The sequence below is a fragment of the Physeter macrocephalus genome, chromosome 11 (genome assembly GCF_002837175.3).
Source record: "Physeter macrocephalus isolate SW-GA chromosome 11, ASM283717v5, whole genome shotgun sequence".
Lineage (NCBI taxonomy): Eukaryota > Metazoa > Chordata > Mammalia > Artiodactyla > Physeteridae > Physeter > Physeter macrocephalus.
In genome coordinates, this window is record NC_041224.1 from 101,035,137 (window position 1) to 101,052,896 (window position 17,760).

At 45.4% G+C, this 17,760-nt stretch overlaps 1 protein-coding gene across 5 annotated transcripts in view; it reads left to right on the top strand.

The window, feature by feature from the left end:
- The first annotated feature begins 1,142 nt into the window (after positions 1-1,142).
- Positions 1,143-17,760, top strand: part of MEIS2 (Meis homeobox 2) — a 204,014-nt gene continuing 187,396 nt past the window's right edge. For 2 of the 5 annotated variants that reach the window (XM_007128490.4, XM_007128493.2), the window contains exons 1-6: positions 1,143-2,216; positions 3,497-3,729; positions 5,245-5,386; positions 6,102-6,152; positions 7,146-7,196; positions 7,975-8,124. In XM_007128490.4, coding sequence (XP_007128552.1) covers positions 2,205-2,216; positions 3,497-3,729; positions 5,245-5,386; positions 6,102-6,152; positions 7,146-7,196; positions 7,975-8,124 — 639 coding nt within the window. In that variant the 5' untranslated portion in view covers positions 1,143-2,204. Of the gene's footprint in view, positions 2,217-2,729; positions 2,797-3,496; positions 3,730-5,244; positions 5,387-6,101; positions 6,153-7,145; positions 7,197-7,974; positions 8,125-17,760 lie in introns of those variants that run through there. The other 3 variants (XM_028495524.2, XM_028495525.1, XM_007128495.3) reach the window with 2 other exon arrangements.

The window sequence follows — 17,760 nt, forward strand, 5'->3', positions numbered from 1 at the left end:
CTCCTCCTTTTCCTTTTTGGAAAAGTTCAATCGGAGTCGGCCCCGTCTTCCTGATACCCCGAAATTGCCCGGTGTAACTAACACAGCCATTAGCCGGCGATACCGCTGCCTGGCCTCTGCGCCCCCGGCGACCACAACAAAGCTGGGCAGGGAGTGCCGGCCAATCCTCCTTGCTAAGCATTCTCTCTCGCTGTGCATTCTCTCTCTCTCTCTGTCTCTCTCTCCCATGCTTCCCAGCTCTAAGTGAGATCCACTTTGGAGTCGCACACCAGTCGCGCGCGCGTGTACACACACACACTCACACCCTTTGGCAACATCAGACAACATCAAACACCCAAACGACTCCCTCCCATTCCTCCCTCCTGATTCCACCGCGGGCCCCAAAGACTCTCCAGGGTGGCCCTTGTCCGCAAAGCTTGAAGGGAGTGCTCTCTGAGTTAAGCTGGTCTCTTCTTGTCCTAGAAGAAAATGAATGTTGACAACAAGGGTCCTGGATCTATCTGCACAGGGGAAGAAAGTACCACTTAAAAAAACAAAAACAAAACTCTAGCCGGGCGTTGGTACGGTCTGCAGATCCTGCTGCCTCTGGGTGTTAGCAGAAAGCCTTCGGGGCGCGATAATCGGCTGGCAGAGGAGTAGGGGGCCCGCGGAATTAAAAGGAACAAAAGCAAGAGCGCCATGCCAAACGTCCCCGACACGACCTCGTTAGGCAGGAGCCGGGAGTGATGGGGAAATGAACTAGAAGCAAGTTTTTTTTAAAAATTAAAAATCTGAGGCTGTACCGTACTTTCCCTGTGGTTTTCTGCAGTTTTCCTCTCTGCGCTCTCCCTGTCCTCTTCATTCTCATTCTCTCTCTCTTTCCCTCCCTCTTTCCTCACGTGCGCGCGCGCGCGCACACACACACAGGCGCACACGCGCACACACACACACACACACACACACACACACACACACACACACTCCTCTTCCTCCCTCCTCCCCCCTCCCCCCCTTCCCCCGCGCCTTCCCCGCGGAGGAGCAGCCTCGCTGATTTGCTCGGGTCGGCCGGGCTCCTGCCTCCCCTCCCCCTCCCGCCCCCCGCCTCCCGCCTCTCCCGCCCCCCCAACCCGGGCCGTCCGATCGCACTCGCTGCATATCAGAGGCTCCGCGCGGCGCGCTCCTCCTCGCTCCCGCTCCCCACTCCCGGGATGTGTCTCCGCCGTACGACGGGCTATGGCCACCACGACTTCCGGGTTCCGTCATTTCGTTCTCCCGCCGCCGACCCGCGCCGCCAAACTGAGGCTCTTCTATAAGCCAGGCAGCAGCCAACCTGCCAACACCTACTGACACTCACTCATCTCCCAGAGAGAGAAAGAGAGCGAGAGAGAGCGAGCGCGAGAGAGCGAGCGCGAGTGAGAGCGAGCGAGCGAGCGAGAGAGAGAGGGAGAGACAAAATACCTACCAGGAAAGGGGGGGAGGAAGTCCAGTTTTTGCAAACTACTCATTTTTTTTTCTTGATTTTTCCCCCCCTGCTTTCTTTGAACGCTACTTTAAAGAGAGAGGATCATATTATAGATACCGCGGGGGCAAAGCTAAGGAGGGGGGAGGAAAAATTCAAGAAGCAGAAACCCCTCGCGGAGTTTTACTGGAAGAAAAAAACGGGTCTGAAAGATTCCTCCTCTTCATCATCATCAACCATCATTCATTCACTACCTTGACATTCCGGGCTTTGATTGACAGCTGGAGTGGCAAAAAGCCATGAAACACGACAGTTCGGTTACATGTGGGCTGCTGACGGGCCGCTCATAACCTTCAGTTCGGGGGCTTGACAATTTTTTTTCTTCTTTTTCTTCTTTTTCTTTTCTTTTTTTTTTTTTTCCAACTGAGGGGAAGAGAAGAGAAAGAGGGGGAAAGGAGGACCGAAGAGGAGGAGGAGGGGAGGGGGGAGGAGGAGGAGGTGGAGGAGGAGGAGGAAGATCAGGAGGAGGAGGAAGAAGAGGAAAAAAGAGAAAAAGAAGAAATATCACAGGAAAAAAAAAACTCTTCGTTGTCTTGCCTGGGCTTTCTTTTTCCCCCCCTAAAAATAACATATTGGAAAACTGGGAGAAGTCTCCTTGGTTTGGAAAAAAAAAAAAAAAAAGGAATCTTCAGCCTAGATCACTTTCTTATCCGGACTGGGATATTAAATATACGACACATCCAGGAGTTTATTGGAGCGCAGACTGATGGCGCAAAGGGTAGGTTTAAATCTCCAACACTTACCTAGATATAAATCCTCTCCTAAGAGGGGCCTGTCCCGATGCCTCCTCTCCCTTCAACGCTGCTGCTCGCTGCTTGATGATGGCGGCCAGTATTTAAAAAAATAGCAGCAAAATTATTCATCGGCTTCTTTTCCCCCCCGTGCCTCTGCGTGTGTGCGAGTGTGTGTGCGTGCGTGTGTGCGTGTCTGGGCGCGCGTGTTTCAACGCTGTGCGAGCGGGCGGGCGGCGAGTGCGTGTGAGTGGTGTGTGTGTGTGTGTGTATGTGTGTGTGTGCGAGTGCAATTGTTACACGCTTTCGCCTCGCTCCAGCTTTTACCCCAGCAGCGCGATTCCCCCGGTTCTCCTGCTGCCGCCGCTGCCGCTGCTGCGCCGCTGCTGCCGCTGCTCCCGCGGCTCGGGGCGGCGCACCGGCTGCGTAGGAGCCGCCGCCGCCGGGGCCGCCGCTGGGGCCGCGCTGCCGCAGCCGCTGCGCCGCCGCCTAGACTAGCCTGGGCTGCTTGTTTTGTCTCTGAAATTGACAAGGACGCAGGGAATCCGCTGCTAAATAATGTTTCTGGTAACTTTCACATTATTCCCCCCACCCCACCCCCACCCTCTGCTCCCTGCCCCCGGGGAGGCACTGGCCCCAGCCTTCCCTCGTCCTCGGCGTTCTCGTCCTGATTATTAGCGTTTTTCTTCTCTTTATTTTGTTTCATTTCGCCTTTTGATTTATTGGATCCTCTGGAGGAGGCGAAGGGGGGTTAGGGGTGGGATCCGGGGCTTCCTCCTCACACTAACTCCACTTCTCCCTCGGTTGGCTTGCTACGGTTCTGCTGCCTCCCGCCCGAGCGGGACCTCCCGGCGCCCCCTCAATCCCCGGCCTCACCGCCCCCTCTCCCTACTCTAAACGCTGCTCTCGGTTCATACTTTTTCATCTTTTAAATTTAAAAACACCCCCCTTCCCAACTTTCAACTCCGTTGTTTCGGCTGGTTTGGTTTCTGTGTGTTCAACTCGTGCTCGGTACTTTTCTCCTTTCTGACTTTGTTTTTATTTGTATTTTCCTCCCTCTTTCTCTCCGGCCTCCCCCCCTCTCCCCGCCGCCCCCTCCTCCTCCTCCTCTCTCTTCTTCCCTTGGCCTTCTCCCTCTCTCTCGCCTCTATTCCTTCCCCACTTCTCTCCTCTCTCTCTTCTCCCTGCTTCTTTTCCTACCCTCCCTCGGCTCTCCTCGCTCTCTCTCACCTCCTGCGCCCCCCGCCCCTTTGCCGGGTTCTGACAGTACGATGAGCTGCCCCATTACGGCGGGATGGACGGAGTAGGGGTGCCTGCTTCCATGTACGGAGACCCTCACGCGCCGCGGCCGATCCCACCGGTTCACCACCTGAACCACGGGCCGCCGCTCCACGCCACGCAGCACTACGGCGCGCACGCCCCGCACCCCAATGTCATGCCGGCCAGCATGGGATCCGCTGTCAACGACGCCTTGAAGCGGGACAAGGACGCGATCTATGGGTAAACCAACCTCCACCCCCTCCCGACCCAGCGTACTGTGTGAGTGCGAGTGCGGGTGTGTGTGTGTCTCTGTGGGGGGGATGAGGGGGTGGACGACCAAGTGGGAAGTTATTTCTCCTTAGGGTAGGGGGGCGGAAACCGCTGGCCTTAGGAAAGGACAGGGAAGGGGGCCTGCTCTTCTGCCCCTTGTGTGTAAGTCCTGGGGAAGATTTGGCTTCCTCCACCGCCACGGCCCCGTCACTCCGGACCCCAGAGCCGGGAGTGACTTGAGTCCTCAGAATCTGGCCAGGGCCTTCTCCCCAAGGACGGGATTCCTGGCCAAAGGACGCAGAGCTGGTCCTTCCAGGCCCCCTAACAGAGGCCCTGACGAAGGAGAAAGTTTCCTGCTGATGAGGAGCAACTTTTTTTTCCTTTTCTGTTTCCTACCGAGAGTCTGGGAGTCACTAAATGCTGTTGGAGCTGGGCTCAGGGCTGCTTCTGTCGGCCAGGAAGTCCTAATCACCCTCTTCTTAATTCTCTGTAAATAGAGGGGGCAGACCTTGAAGTGCAGCGGGGTGGAAGGGGCTGCTGCTTGCACAGAGCAGCTCTTGGGGGGAGTGAGGGAGATGGCTGGAAATTATTTTAAATTCTGAGAGAACTCGGGGAGGCAGGAATGGGGGTGCACGGCCCCAACGTGTACCACTCGGGCCCTCCCAGCTGAGGGTAGGTGGGGAAGGCTGCGGGATGCCGAGGGGAGGGGACAGTGTCGGTAAACAGCAACTGCGCCTGAAGCCGGAGGCCGCAAGCATCCCGAGGTGTAGCTAAACCGCCCGGAGGAACACAAAGGACAGGCGCACACGCACACTTCCAAGTTTTAACACTCGATTTATTTATTTTCGCCAGCTGGAGAAATGTGGTCTTTGAAAGGAAGCTCTCGGCGTGTACCATTCCTATTATTTTGGTCCCCTCACCCGGGCTCTACTAGAAGTGGAGCAAACAAGTTTATAAGGCAAGGGGGTGGAGAGGTTAGATTGAGGAAAATATCACTTCGGGGGTGTGTGTAGGTGAGCCTTGGGCCTCCTCTGAAATGCCCATTAAAATGCGGAGCTAAAGCAATTTTGGATTTCACAGAGTGTTCCTCTCTTGGGAGGTCAGGGCTGGGTCTCAGGGTTTGGTTGGGCGGCCTCTGTCGCGCGGGGAGTGGGTCTGGATCAACACCGGGCTCCGGACTGCCTGAGCATATTGGCTGTTTCATTACGTTCGAACCGAGGCTCTTTTTACTTGGCGGGCGAACTGGCCAGGAGCTTCTCCGACCAGATCTGAGGGAGTCCTGAGCTGAGGGAAAGGGCCAGGCCGTTTTTCCTTTCTGTTTCTGGCCCAGGCTCGGCTGGCTGAGGAAGGGTTGTAAAGTATGATGCGTGCCTGTGGTAGAAAGGAAGGAATCCGAACCCTCCAAACTTGTTGATTACAGTTCTTGCTCCTTCCCCTCTGCACCCCGTCTCCGTGTGTGTGTCTCTGCGTGGCGCTGCCCGTTAGGCACCCGTTGTTTCCTCTGTTAGCTCTGGTCTTTGAGAAGTGCGAGCTGGCGACCTGCACTCCCCGGGAACCCGGAGTGGCCGGCGGAGACGTCTGTTCCTCCGACTCCTTCAACGAGGACATCGCGGTCTTCGCCAAGCAGGTCCAACCTTCCTGACCCACTCACCCTCCTGCAGCCCCTCACTCCCCCTCCCCTTTCCTCAGAGCTTTACTTGAAAGAGAAGGAAGAGGCAGGGACACCCGATCTGTTCCTCCGGCCCCAGTCCTCGCTCTACGCCTCCTCCCCATCCTTGAGCCTGGAGGCAAATTGGAAGAAGAGATAAATATGGGTGTTTGTTTTTCCCCCCAGCCAGGAATACAGGGGCTCGACCCTCGAATTAAAGTTGACCTGCTCCTAATCTGGGGCTTGGCCTTTTCCCCCGCCTGCAGCTACTTGAACAAGAATTGGGGATAGGGGCTTTGAGGGCCCCGAGAGTGCCCGGGAGGGAAGGAAGCTGGGCGCCTTTCGGGGCTGTCGGCGCCGGCGCGGAGGTGAGGGAGGCTGCGAACCATAGCCCCGCGGATGGCAGGATAAGGGGGTCCTTGGACCCAGAGAAGGGCCCTGAGTTCTCGGCTACAGCTCAGAGGTTCCAGGTACCCCTAAATGGGGCCAGAACTAGGAGGCCCTGATTCTTTTTCAAGACCCCATTGACTGAAGGCACTAGTTTGTTTCATGTATTTTACCAAAGCCCCTCTCCTCGTCTCCGCCACTGCCCCTCCACCATCCGCACTCACACACTACGGTTTAGTCGGTGACAGGGTTTCTCTTCTTTTAAATGGAGTGGTAATTCATGCTGACTTTTCCCTGTTTCCTATAGGTTCGCGCCGAAAAGCCACTTTTTTCCTCAAATCCAGAGCTGGACAATTTGGTAAGGCTCACTGTTTCTTGCCTTTCCCCAGCCTGGGCCCCTTTCCTTGCCCAGAAGCACCCGCTTTTCCCCGGAGCTCCGGGGAGTTCGAGCAGAGCCCTCTTTTGAAGCTCCAGAGCGACAGGGAGGAAGGGAAGAGCTTAGAGCCCCTGCCGGGGAGCTGGGAGTGAGGGGCGGGTTGGACGTCAGGGCGAGCAGAGCCCAGGGAGGCAGCGAGCGGGGACGCGGCGCCGAGAGCGAGAGCAGGGGATGCGCCCCAGGTCTCGGCCCCGGGAGTGAGGCGGCGAGAAGTGAGTGATTTCCTCTGTTTGCCGGGGCAGGCGGCCGAGCCCCGGGCAGCTAACCCGAAGGAAGTCACCGCCGGCGCGGCGGAGGGCGGGCCGCGGAGGTGGGCGGGTGGGTGAGGGGCAGGCCAGCGCAGGCCACTTTTAGGTGCGATTCTTTTGCTAATTTGCACGATTTCAATATTAAAAGTACTTAAATCCGCTTTCAAAGGCCCTGCCTCACCATTCTTCTTGAGTATTTCCTTCTTTAGTTAGGACGGATTTCGCAGGGTGTGCTGTTCTACAAAGCTTTCTCTCTCCAAAGAAGCGACTTTTTTCTTCCTTCCTTCCTTCCTTTCTTTCTTCTTCTTCTTTTTTTTTTTTTTTAATTTTGGCCTGAGGTCGAGAGAGGCGACGTTAAAGAGGACTGAGGCGGAGAAAGAAGGCCTATCCCTAGGAAAGCCGTGCTTGTAAATAGCTCAGTAAACGTGAGGGGTAAAGATATTAAATGCTTCGGCATAGGTTGAGTCAGATTCCTACCCCGTAGCCAATGAGGCAGAGATGATCAGTAATCATTTGGTTTTTCTGACTATTTCTTGATGTGTGGGCTTTGCCTGGCCACTTGCCTGTGTCTTCTTCCAGCCCCATTCCCTCACCATCCCCCAACTAGAAACCTCCGAGTCACAGGCGTCACAGAGCCTTAACTCCGCACTCTAAACTTTTCTTCCAGATGATACAAGCAATACAAGTACTAAGGTTTCATCTTTTGGAGTTAGAAAAGGTAAGCAGGAAATGACACTCCCCACTTTGATTTGGTCACTTCCCTCTCCTGGTTGAGTTGGGATGTTTTTAAGAAACCTCCAGTCTGAGGGATTGAGTACCTGGAGAGATTCTGAGCAACTTGTTACCATGTACTTCCTTCACATTGCTCGTCAACCCAGGGGCTCAGGGGATGGGTGAATTAGGACAGCCCTGTCTTTTAAAGTAGCCGCCTCCCCCCTTTTCCCCAGGCGTTCAGGATTATTTTGAAATGCAGGAAACCATTTGTGTAACTGGACATTCAGCCTGCTTGCGTCTCTATTAGGCTCAGAGCGTGCATTAGGTGCTGGCAGAGAGGGAATCATCCTCGCTGGGTTGTCTTTGCATTGCTCTGCAGCTCAGTCGCTTTCCCCTGGAAACATACAAAATTCCTAGCTTATTGAATCGCAAATGCTAATGCTGTTCCCAGTTCCAGCGTTCTAATGTTTTGATGTTATCATCAAATCGGATTTTCCCAGTCTGAACCCAGTTATTTCCAGTCCTGTTTCTGCTCCCTTCATTGTAACTTGTTGCTCAGGGAAGTCTCTGGAGAATAATATCTGCTACAACAATTGCTCTATTGTTTCCTCGCCTTCAACTATTACACTCATTAATTAGAGTTAGTTTGGAAGACATAGCACTGTTGCTCTTTCCAAATGTAACCTTGCAACCTGATATTTTTTCCCTTTAAAAATGAAACAAAACCATGATAACAACAACAACAATACAAGCTGAACCCTCCACCTTGACCCTCCTTCTAGGTCCACGAACTGTGTGATAACTTCTGCCACCGGTACATTAGCTGTTTGAAGGGGAAAATGCCTATAGACCTCGTCATTGATGAAAGAGATGGCAGCTCCAAGTCAGATCACGAAGAACTTTCAGGCTCCTCCACAAATCTCGCTGACCATGTAAGTCTGTGAGCCTTTGGCATTCTTTTAAGACCACTGGGCAAAGCATTTTTGAAAAATTTGTTGTAACCTCTAGCTCCACTGACTGAGTTTTCTTTTTAAATAATTTGGTCTCTCTCTGGGGGTCTTTTTCTCCCTTTCTCACTACTTCTGCCATACCTTTCATCCACATTTCCCCTTTCTTGGACCCCCTCATTATTTATGTTGAGAACCAAAAAAACCAGGGAGTCAATAGAGTGACTTGTGTTCTTAATGTGTAAAGTTTCCTGGATTTGGTGACTTGAGTGTTAGCAAATCGTCTGTTTGATATGGTGACCACTGCCTTTTCTGCTTTCTCAACTCTGTAATCATTGCAGCAGGCAGAAAGAGGCAAGAAAGCTAGCTGGACAGGATGGGGGAGAGAGAGGACTGAAGGAAAAGAGAATTGGGGAGCGAGGGCTGATTTCTCAGTCTCTTGCAGAGATGACAATTCTGAGAATTACTGGCAATCTTGCATTGCATTTGAAATAAAAGGAGTGAACACATTATAGTTTTCTGAGCTTTTGCCGTATAGAAACTTACTGTCAGTATATGGACTTATTGCCAACTGCATGAGGCATCTTCATAATAAAAGGCAGTGACCTTGATGAAACAAATATTAACAATGTATTATAGAAAGCTGAAGGGAATTGTGATTGAGTAACCATAGGTTAGTGGTTGAATTTTAACACAAACAGTTGGTGAATGAGGACGGAGAGTAGAGTAAGGAGGGACTGTGTGTGTGTCAGGCCAGGAACGGAGATTTCTTTCTATTCTCTCTGTTTTTAATCCTATTTTGGAACCGATCTAGTGAGTCTGATGCAAAAAAAAAAAAAAAGCATATGTAGTGAGACTGAAAATTTGAAAAAGAAGCAAAGAGAAGAAAGATTGCAGCTGGTAGGAAAGGCAGGAGTGGCGAGGTTAAAGAGTGGGTGTGAACAGCAGTTTATTTATAGAAACCCAAGCCTGGGGGTGGGGGAGAGGGTGTCTATAGATTATAGTCGATTGAACTCACAACCTAAATGATATAGGCTATAGTCTACTAACTTGGTGCCTGAAATATTAATTTAATACTCCGTGGAGTTAAATGGGCATCGAGGCTTGAAGGCAGTTTGTATCACCACCATCACCCCCCAGTCCTGGGTGTTAAGAGGAAAGAGTTGAGATGCCTTGAGAATAAGTTTCTCCCCCACCTTCTCCAAAGGTTTTGAAAATGTACAGTCACAGATTTTAATTATTAGCCTTTGCGCTGTATGGAAAACCGTACAGCCTAAGGACAAAAGTTAAAGAAAGAAAGAAAGAAAGATAGGAAGAAAGAAAGAAAGAAGAAAAGAAAACCTCAGTCCTGAAGTCCAGTTCTGAGACAGAATAAATACTGTGACGTTGAAAGCTCCCATGCCTACCTTTCCTCTTGTCTTTTCCCGTCATGACGGAGGAAACGTTGGGGAGCTCTTTTGTATATTGAGTGTGGTCTCTGAAATCAAACGGGTGCAACAAGCAGCTATGGAAAGTTTATTTGCTGATATGTTGCTATATGATGTGTGGTTGTGGTCTGCAAGTCATGACACTCTGTTCAAAGTATTTGTTGTTGTTGTCATTTACTTGTTTATTTTCATTGCTTCCTGTTTCTATATTCATATGCGTTTTGCACTATTGGGGGGAATGGGAAGAAATCTAATTACATGTTTTTGTAGGATGAGAAGTTCACAGTTGTCTGCAGCCAAAAGCTTTTCTTGTGCCATTTCTAGGGGTCTTGACTACTTGGTTTTCTAAAACAGTTTCTTGGCAATTGTTTTTTCAAGTGGATGTATGGAACTAGAGCATGCTGATGTTTACATAGAAGAGATAAGGTAAACTAGGCTGTTTATAGTATTGGCTGATAGACAATGCCAATTTATGGAACTACTGTAATATTAAATTACACTCAAGAAAGAAGTTGTACCTAGGAAGAGAGTGCTTTAATAATGTAACAATCATCATCTTTGAATTAAAGAATCAACTGGAACATTTGTTGCTTCTCTTCGAAGCCCCCAATCAAGTAAATATGACAACTGATTTATTTTGAACCCATGAGGTCTTGCCACCTCATTGGGCATCATAATTTAAAACCTTTTATTTCCTAGAGTCTGAACTATAACATTTTTACTTTAGCCCCCTGCTATTTGTTTTGAAAGGAAGCAATAATTTGTTCCACCAGCAAACCGAGTGGGAAATGGCGAAGTTTGCCATGGACTTGAATTTTATGCAGGAGGTGAGAGGAAATCTTGGAGAGTTTTTACCATTTTTGATACTTCTGTACCATAGGTATATGGAATGTATTCATTCCCAAGCCTCCCCCTACAAAGTGAATCCTCTTATGCTTCAGCCTCTTCTGCAAGCTTGCCCTCCTCCTTCAACCCCCCAGCCACAAAAAAAAGTGAAAATACCTCAGAACCACTATCTGAAAAGTGGTAGAGTGGGACATTTTCCGCATGTAAATGTATATCCAATTTGAATCTCCAGGTTTACTTTTTCATTTGCTTTGATATGCATATTTAATACATTGCCCCAGGCTGGATCTCATTTGGTGCACGCTAGTGCAGGGGTGATGATGAGCCACTTCAGAAGGACCAAGACAGCGTGTTGTTTTCTCTGTTTTATCTGTTGGCCCACTATTCTGATCTACTGGCTTCCTCATGGTTTTATTTGCACATGAAATGCTGAGAGCATTTCAATTTATTGGCTATGAATAATGACAGCTAAAAAAGAAGTGTAGTTTAATTTGTTGTGTGCCAAGGTTTCTCTTCTGGAGGTGACAGTTTGTGACAGCTGTTTGACACCCCCAAAACACATACACCTCTATCCTTATTAAGTGGTATCAAGCTACTTTGTGTGAGTGTGTGTGTGTGTGTGTGTGTGTGTGTGTGTGTGTGTGTGTTTAAGGAAGGAGCGGGCAGGGAGAGAGAGAGTGAAAGAGAGAAAAGAAAGAACAAGTGTGTGATTCTGCGTAGTGGAAAGCAGAGAGAGAAGCGTCAGGAACAAAATATTAGATACCAAAAGAGCTTTTGATTTTTTTATTAAAATTTTTAAAAATAGAAATATATAAAAGTAATTGATATAAATATCTTGAAAGCAAGTAGTTTTGGCTGACTTTTAAGAATGAGTTTTACATACTATTGCTTAGTAAATGAGGCTGTTGTCATGCTGATTTCACATTCCATAATTTTATATAAATAATCTGATGTAACATAGATGCATTAAAAGAAGACAGCGCTAATGTCTTACCTTCCATACGTTAAACTCAGTGAAGATACTGAATTTGTTCATTTCTTATTGACACTTAACATGATGGGCATACTGATAAAAGGAAGTTTGGAATTAAATAGAAAATAAAATTTGCAACATTGGCTCCTATTTTGTCATGTTTAGTAGATTCATAGTGAATGCTTGCTAATATTTTTAATATTATAAAGTCTTTTATCTTCTACTCTTACTATAACATACGAGTAATTTTTATAGGTAGGAAACAGCTATTACAGTATTCTTTGGGATATTAGGGAGAAAAAATATGATGGTGAAAGGAAGTACAACTCTATTTTCCAGCTGCAGTTCATGTTAAGTTTCCCAGACGTTCAAATTTATTATGTTTAAAATAAACATGTCAAGTAACCAATTCTTGAAAAAAAGTTTCAACTTGAAAACTGTTGTGGCATGATCATGCTTTTCCTAGTCTGTACTATTTCGGAATAATAGGTGATATCCACATTTTCTACTTTACGTAATTTTAGATCGGGTCTTTAGATCTAGTGCAGACAAATGATGTATTTTATTTGTCTGCACTGTAATATCTTTATACATATAAAGATATTACATATCTTTAGATCATGTTTAGATAAATGAACTATATTTGTTTTTCAAATACATTCTCTGACCTAAGCTCCATTCACCTGAAGTGCATACAGTAATATTGTTATTCCTAATTAATGTGCATAAGGAACTACATTTTATTTATTTATTTTTTTGGATGAATTAAGTGTAGGGAAGAAAATACAATTGTATCTACTAACAGTTAATGGCAGGTGCCTGAAAATTGAATGGCTCTGATAACCTGACTAATAAAAGAAAAATTATTTTAATTTCTACGTTGAAAACTGTATTTTAAATGAAAATATTCTCTTGTTTTCTTTTGCATCTCTGAATATGTCAAATTTATTTGTCTGTACAGTTTTAAAAAATGGGTTAAGTCAAAGGGAAGAATCCCTAGAACCTTGCTTCTGACAAAATTCAGGCAAGTGTCTGAAAAATCAGCCAGGAGTGGGCAGTGAGGAGAGAGATAGGTTTAAGTGATTGGTCTATAGAATATCAAGGGGTAATATTGGGATTTGACTAACATTAATAATATGAATGATTTATTTTATCAGATAGTTTCTTACGTTCTAGTGTAAGATCAGACCTCACGGTGTGTTATCCAAGGTCTCGGGGGACCTGTTCCGGGAAAGTTCTACCTCTGAGTTCCGTCTGCCAGCTCAAGGAGACCTGGCTGGGGGCACGGACTTTCTGTTGCTGTTGTGTAGTTTCTGGTGGTTGATGGCTTTTCTGTCAGTCTCCCATCGAGAATAATTTTGTTAGTGAAATCATGTAGGTTGTGCAGTTGGAGTCTGCTTTCAGAGAAACTGTGATGAGATGACATTAAACAAAGGTGCAGTTGACAACCACAGACATTCACTATCAGATTAAAACTTTGATATATTAAAAATTCATTTTCCCATTTTTTTTCAAGCTAAACGTCCTATACAGTATCCTAACACAATTCAAAATTATAGGAGACATTTTATAACATAACACACCAACAATAAATTTCTGTCTTCTCTAAACGTTGCTCCATTAGATGGAGGAGGAATCATTTGCAAAGAGTACCTGCCACTTCCGTGAGAGTTGCCCACATATTAATTCCCAAAGCTTCATAGAGGGTGGAAGCGGGGAGATGAGGGAACGACCCCGGCTCTATTTACATTTTTAAAGAGTGAGTCCATGTTCTGAAAGCACACACAGTTCTCCTGAGTTCTTGTGTCAACTTTAGAATAACAAAGTTGAAATTCCACCATTTTTTTCAAACTGTACAATTAACGTTTTTAACTTTTGTAGGCTTGACTACCTCATGATAGGAGTCTTCCTCTTCTTTTTAAAAGTAGTTTTTGCACAGTGTTAATCAGGAGTTAAAACATCTTAAAGTCATAGGAAATCTGTAAGTTACATGAATTATGTGTACTGATAGAAGCATATCTTGCCTTTATTGTGTGAACATCTCGAATCAAACTAGTTTTGCATGCTCCGTTTGCTGATTAAAATATGTTTATATATGTTTATTCTTACTTTCTACCTACAAGTACATATTCTGAATTACTTTACAGGATTTTCCAAGTTTGTAGGGTTTTTTTGGCTTGGTGTTATATATTGTGTTTTAGTTGTGTAGGTTCTAGAAAATCAAATGCTTTAAGTATTTTTTAACAATAGAAATAAGAAGTGGAAGTGACCTTAGGGATTATTTTGTCTGACTTCTTAATTTTAAAGAGAGAAAGGAAACAAGTCCCAGGGAAATGAAGTTCATCACCTGAGGTCACATGACAGTTGGAGGCGGCACCCTTGAGTCTTAATTCCAATTTAAGGCTCTTTCTCCTATACCACGTCCATTGCATCACCTTTTCATTTGGGGTCTAAGATGAGTTTCAGATTATTTTAGGTAAACTTGTGTGCAGTATAGCTTCTTTTTTTACTCCTAGAAGCTTAATACATTTTACTTTCCCATTCGGTTTTGTATTTATTTAGAAATGCTTACACATTTTACTCCATTGTCTTTTTGTAATGGAAGAACCATGAGCTGTGTGGAATCATTTCAACGGTCCCGCCAATTCCATGGGACTTGTTAAGTATTGTCCTATAGGCAGCCCCGCCCCCTCCAGAAGTGCCATAATGGTGTAAAACGTTATAATTTCCACCATATCTGCAACCTCAACAAAAGAGGCGCATGGAGGATTTGCTTTCTATGCCCAGAGACACCTATCCTCTCTATGCTCTTTCCTAGATTTAGCAACATTCAATGATGGTGCTAAATCAATTTTTTTTTTAACTTTCAAGGGAGAAAACACTGGCAGAATTGTGTTTTCTAGGGAAAGCTGTGTGTAAATGAGAAACAGGAAAGCAGCAGAGTGTTCTCCTGTGGCCCCGCTACTACAAGCTCTCCCCATCTTGTCTCCTGCTTTTATATTAATTACAACTTGCATTATCAGCTGTGAGTCTGTAACCCAGCAAATAGAAAATACTGCCCCTGGAGACCTAGCTTCTTGTATCTATTTTCCATCTCCTTCTATTGTGCTCCACTCAGTATTCACTGCTTTCCTCCTGCTAACACTGCTCTTTAACGCAATTACGTAAGAGCAAGAAGAGTACCATACTTGACTCCTAATTATTAAAGCCTCTGGGAATAGAAGCATGTTTCCTTCTTGCCCTCGGATGTCTTCATGATACTTCTGGCTGAAGAACAGGACATATATTGTGGAATGCACCTACCTGACTACTCACCCACACACATGCACACAGAAAGCATTTCTCTTTATTTTTCTACGTCCGTCATGTGTTTTACATGCTTTCATATGCCACTTTGGTTTCAAGATTCACTAAACTTCTGCATATAATTTGGCAGAAAGCCAGGCAGTTATTCTTGAAAGATGTAAACTTGGAAACTATCTAGGGAGGGAAAAGAAGAAGAAGAAAGGAGTTGTGATACAAACAAATATTTCAGTCTGAGAACAAACCAGTGTTATGGGTAAAGGACTATATTGTATCCGTCCATGTTGCTTCTAAAGTTTTTTTATGGAGGAGGTAGCAGTTTTGTATTGGCCGGATTATCAATATGTGTCTTTGATCAAGTCACCAGGTTGTAGCTGAATACAGAAAACTTTGGGGTAACTCTTCAACCTTGAAACCTCAGAGGCATTCAGCTGTTTTTCCTACTTTCAAGTTAGATGAATATCCTGGTACTAGCTTGTGTCAGTCTCTCAACCTAGATCATAAACGTTGAGACACTCTATGGAAATAAACATCTTGTGACACTTTTGTAGGACAGCATCTTTGAGGATGTGAGGGAGATAAGGCGGAAGAGACGGGGGCATAATGGGTTAGATAGTGAACTTGAGCAAATTTCAGGACTGGGCTGAAAACCCAAGACCCAACTCGTTTGGAGGAACCGGCTGCTCTAAAAGTAATATTTGCTTACGTGGCCTGTTTTTCACCCCTTTGGTTTAGAGACCACCTCCTCCAGAAAACCAGGGAAGGAAATCAACTGAATTATAAACTAGTGAGGCCTGACTTTAAAACTCATTACAGGTTTGACTGATGGGGACAGACCAGTGCTTTCCATTGCAGGAAGTCCTTCTGAGTGATCCCTTAAAATCATTCTAGCGCCCAAACAGAAAAACTCGCTGGACCTTCATTTGAACGATTATATAATAGCTATTAGATGACATTTGCGTTAAAACATAGTTGAGGTGTTAGTGGTTAATTATTGTAATTTTCATGAGGGGTAAGGAGCTTTTATAGCAGCCAGCTTAATAAAAAGCCTGCGGTGCATAAAATTTACATCACTTGCTGTGTACACTGAAAAGTTTAGCTTAGGTGACTGTGTTGCAGTAATTGCATTTTCTAAAAGAAGGCTCTAGCCAGTGTTGTTGCAGGACTAAACTCACACCATGCTATTCTTTGTTTCTTCCTTCCTTCCTTCCTTCCTTTTTCCTTCCTTCCTTCCTTCCTTTCTTTCCTTCTTTCTTTCTTTTCTTTCTTTTCTTCTAGCTCTTTATCTGATTACCATCGGCAAACAGCTGACGCGAAGAGGTTGCAAATCTTGAAGAGTCCCTGTATTCTGTTTGCTTTTAGCTTGAAACTATTCGAGGGGTTTCTAATTTAGATAAAAAGAGACATCACAGGCACGACTTTGTCTTCATACAGGCAGCAGAGAACCTTGGTTTTCATTTTATTCTGCTCGACTTTGTTCCCCAATCTACTTTCGAAAACGTATCTTTACTTTAGAGATCTATACCTGTGCCATATTCATAGTCACAAAATTTCTGCTTAAGGTTTTCCCTCTGAATCAGTGGCTTGCATGACAGCAGTGTCAGCAGCATTATTTGATAGAGGTGTTATTAATCTCTAGAGCTTTGGGTCATTTCACCATCTATCAAAAATGCTAAATATTAATTTACAGTGGTTTGTAGCAGATCTGTAGAGGCAAACATGTTTTTTGTTGTTCTTCTTCTTCCAAATGAGACTCGCTCCCTATTTTGTCTCACCTTGGTTTCTTGATTTTATTTTGGTGAAGTTTTATGTTCTATTTGTACATTATAGTGTTGAGGTTGAGAAAAATGATAGACTGATTTTTTTCTGGATAAACTATATATAATGACAACACTGCAAGGTTGTTTTCAGATGGTCAAGATGTTAACATGTTGCCTACAGGCATGTGAGTCTGAGTCCTTAGTCACCAATTCTTGTAAGAAGAAATAGTGTACTTTGAGAGGTTGATGGGGCTTTTTAGATTATTTTGCCCCCAAAGTATTGCCTCGCACCCCGGAACAAATTTTCTTGCTAGGAGCTCTGTGTGCTTAGTTAAAGTTATTGCATACAGGTGACAAGTGTACAGCTCTGTCCTTAAGGCTGGTCTGTTTCATGTGCTGTTCCTACTCTGCATTTCTGCCAGAGGAAATTCCATCTCTTGCCTGCCTTCATGTGGTGCTGATAAAGTTCTTCCTGTACATTAGAATTCCTGTTTTCCTTTAAGCAACAGCAGGGTATTGGGAATGATCAGGAAAGGGGAGGAGGAACAGGAGAATACACTCAGCAAAGTAGCGTGAGCTATAACTCTCGGCTTACCTTATGTGTCCTTTAAAACAAGCAGTTCTTCCAGGAAAAAGCACGGCTCTGTGACTTAAAACCTTCCATGCAGCTCAAAAGGAAGTCTTATCCATCTTACTAAATGGGTTACAGTTCATAGTTGTTTCATTTTCTGATTGTTGTTGGTGCAAATTAAAGCAGAAGGTATTGATGCAGTGATTAATATTATTGTCTCTGTTGGTTGTATAATAAGTTGACGATAATTTTGAGAGTTAGTAGGGCAGCGTATTTGATGTGAAGGGCTGTCCCATACATTCTACAGTCTGTGAATTTTTAAGGGAGTCATAGAGTTTTGTAGATGTTAATGTTCTGAAGTATTTGGTATCCAAGAGCACTGGGACCTATTTCTTGGAAGAGTGTGCCCTAATTAAGATAGCAGGCTTTTAGATTTTTAAGGAGGTTTTTTTCCCTAACTTTAAAAATTCACTTTATTGAGGTATAATTTGTATATAATAAAATGCATCTGTTTTAAGCATCTATTTCAGTTGGTTTTAGCAAATGTGTACACTGATGTAACCATCACTTCATCATGATTTTAGAGCATCTTTTCTTTCTTTTGGTACCTATTGGTGAAAAGACAACGTACTGTAACATGGCATCTATATGTGCCTAATTCCCCAAATACTAATATGTACATATTTTTTGTCTCTCTCTGCACCTTTCCTCTTGATTCCTCATTTATGGCTGAAATGGTAA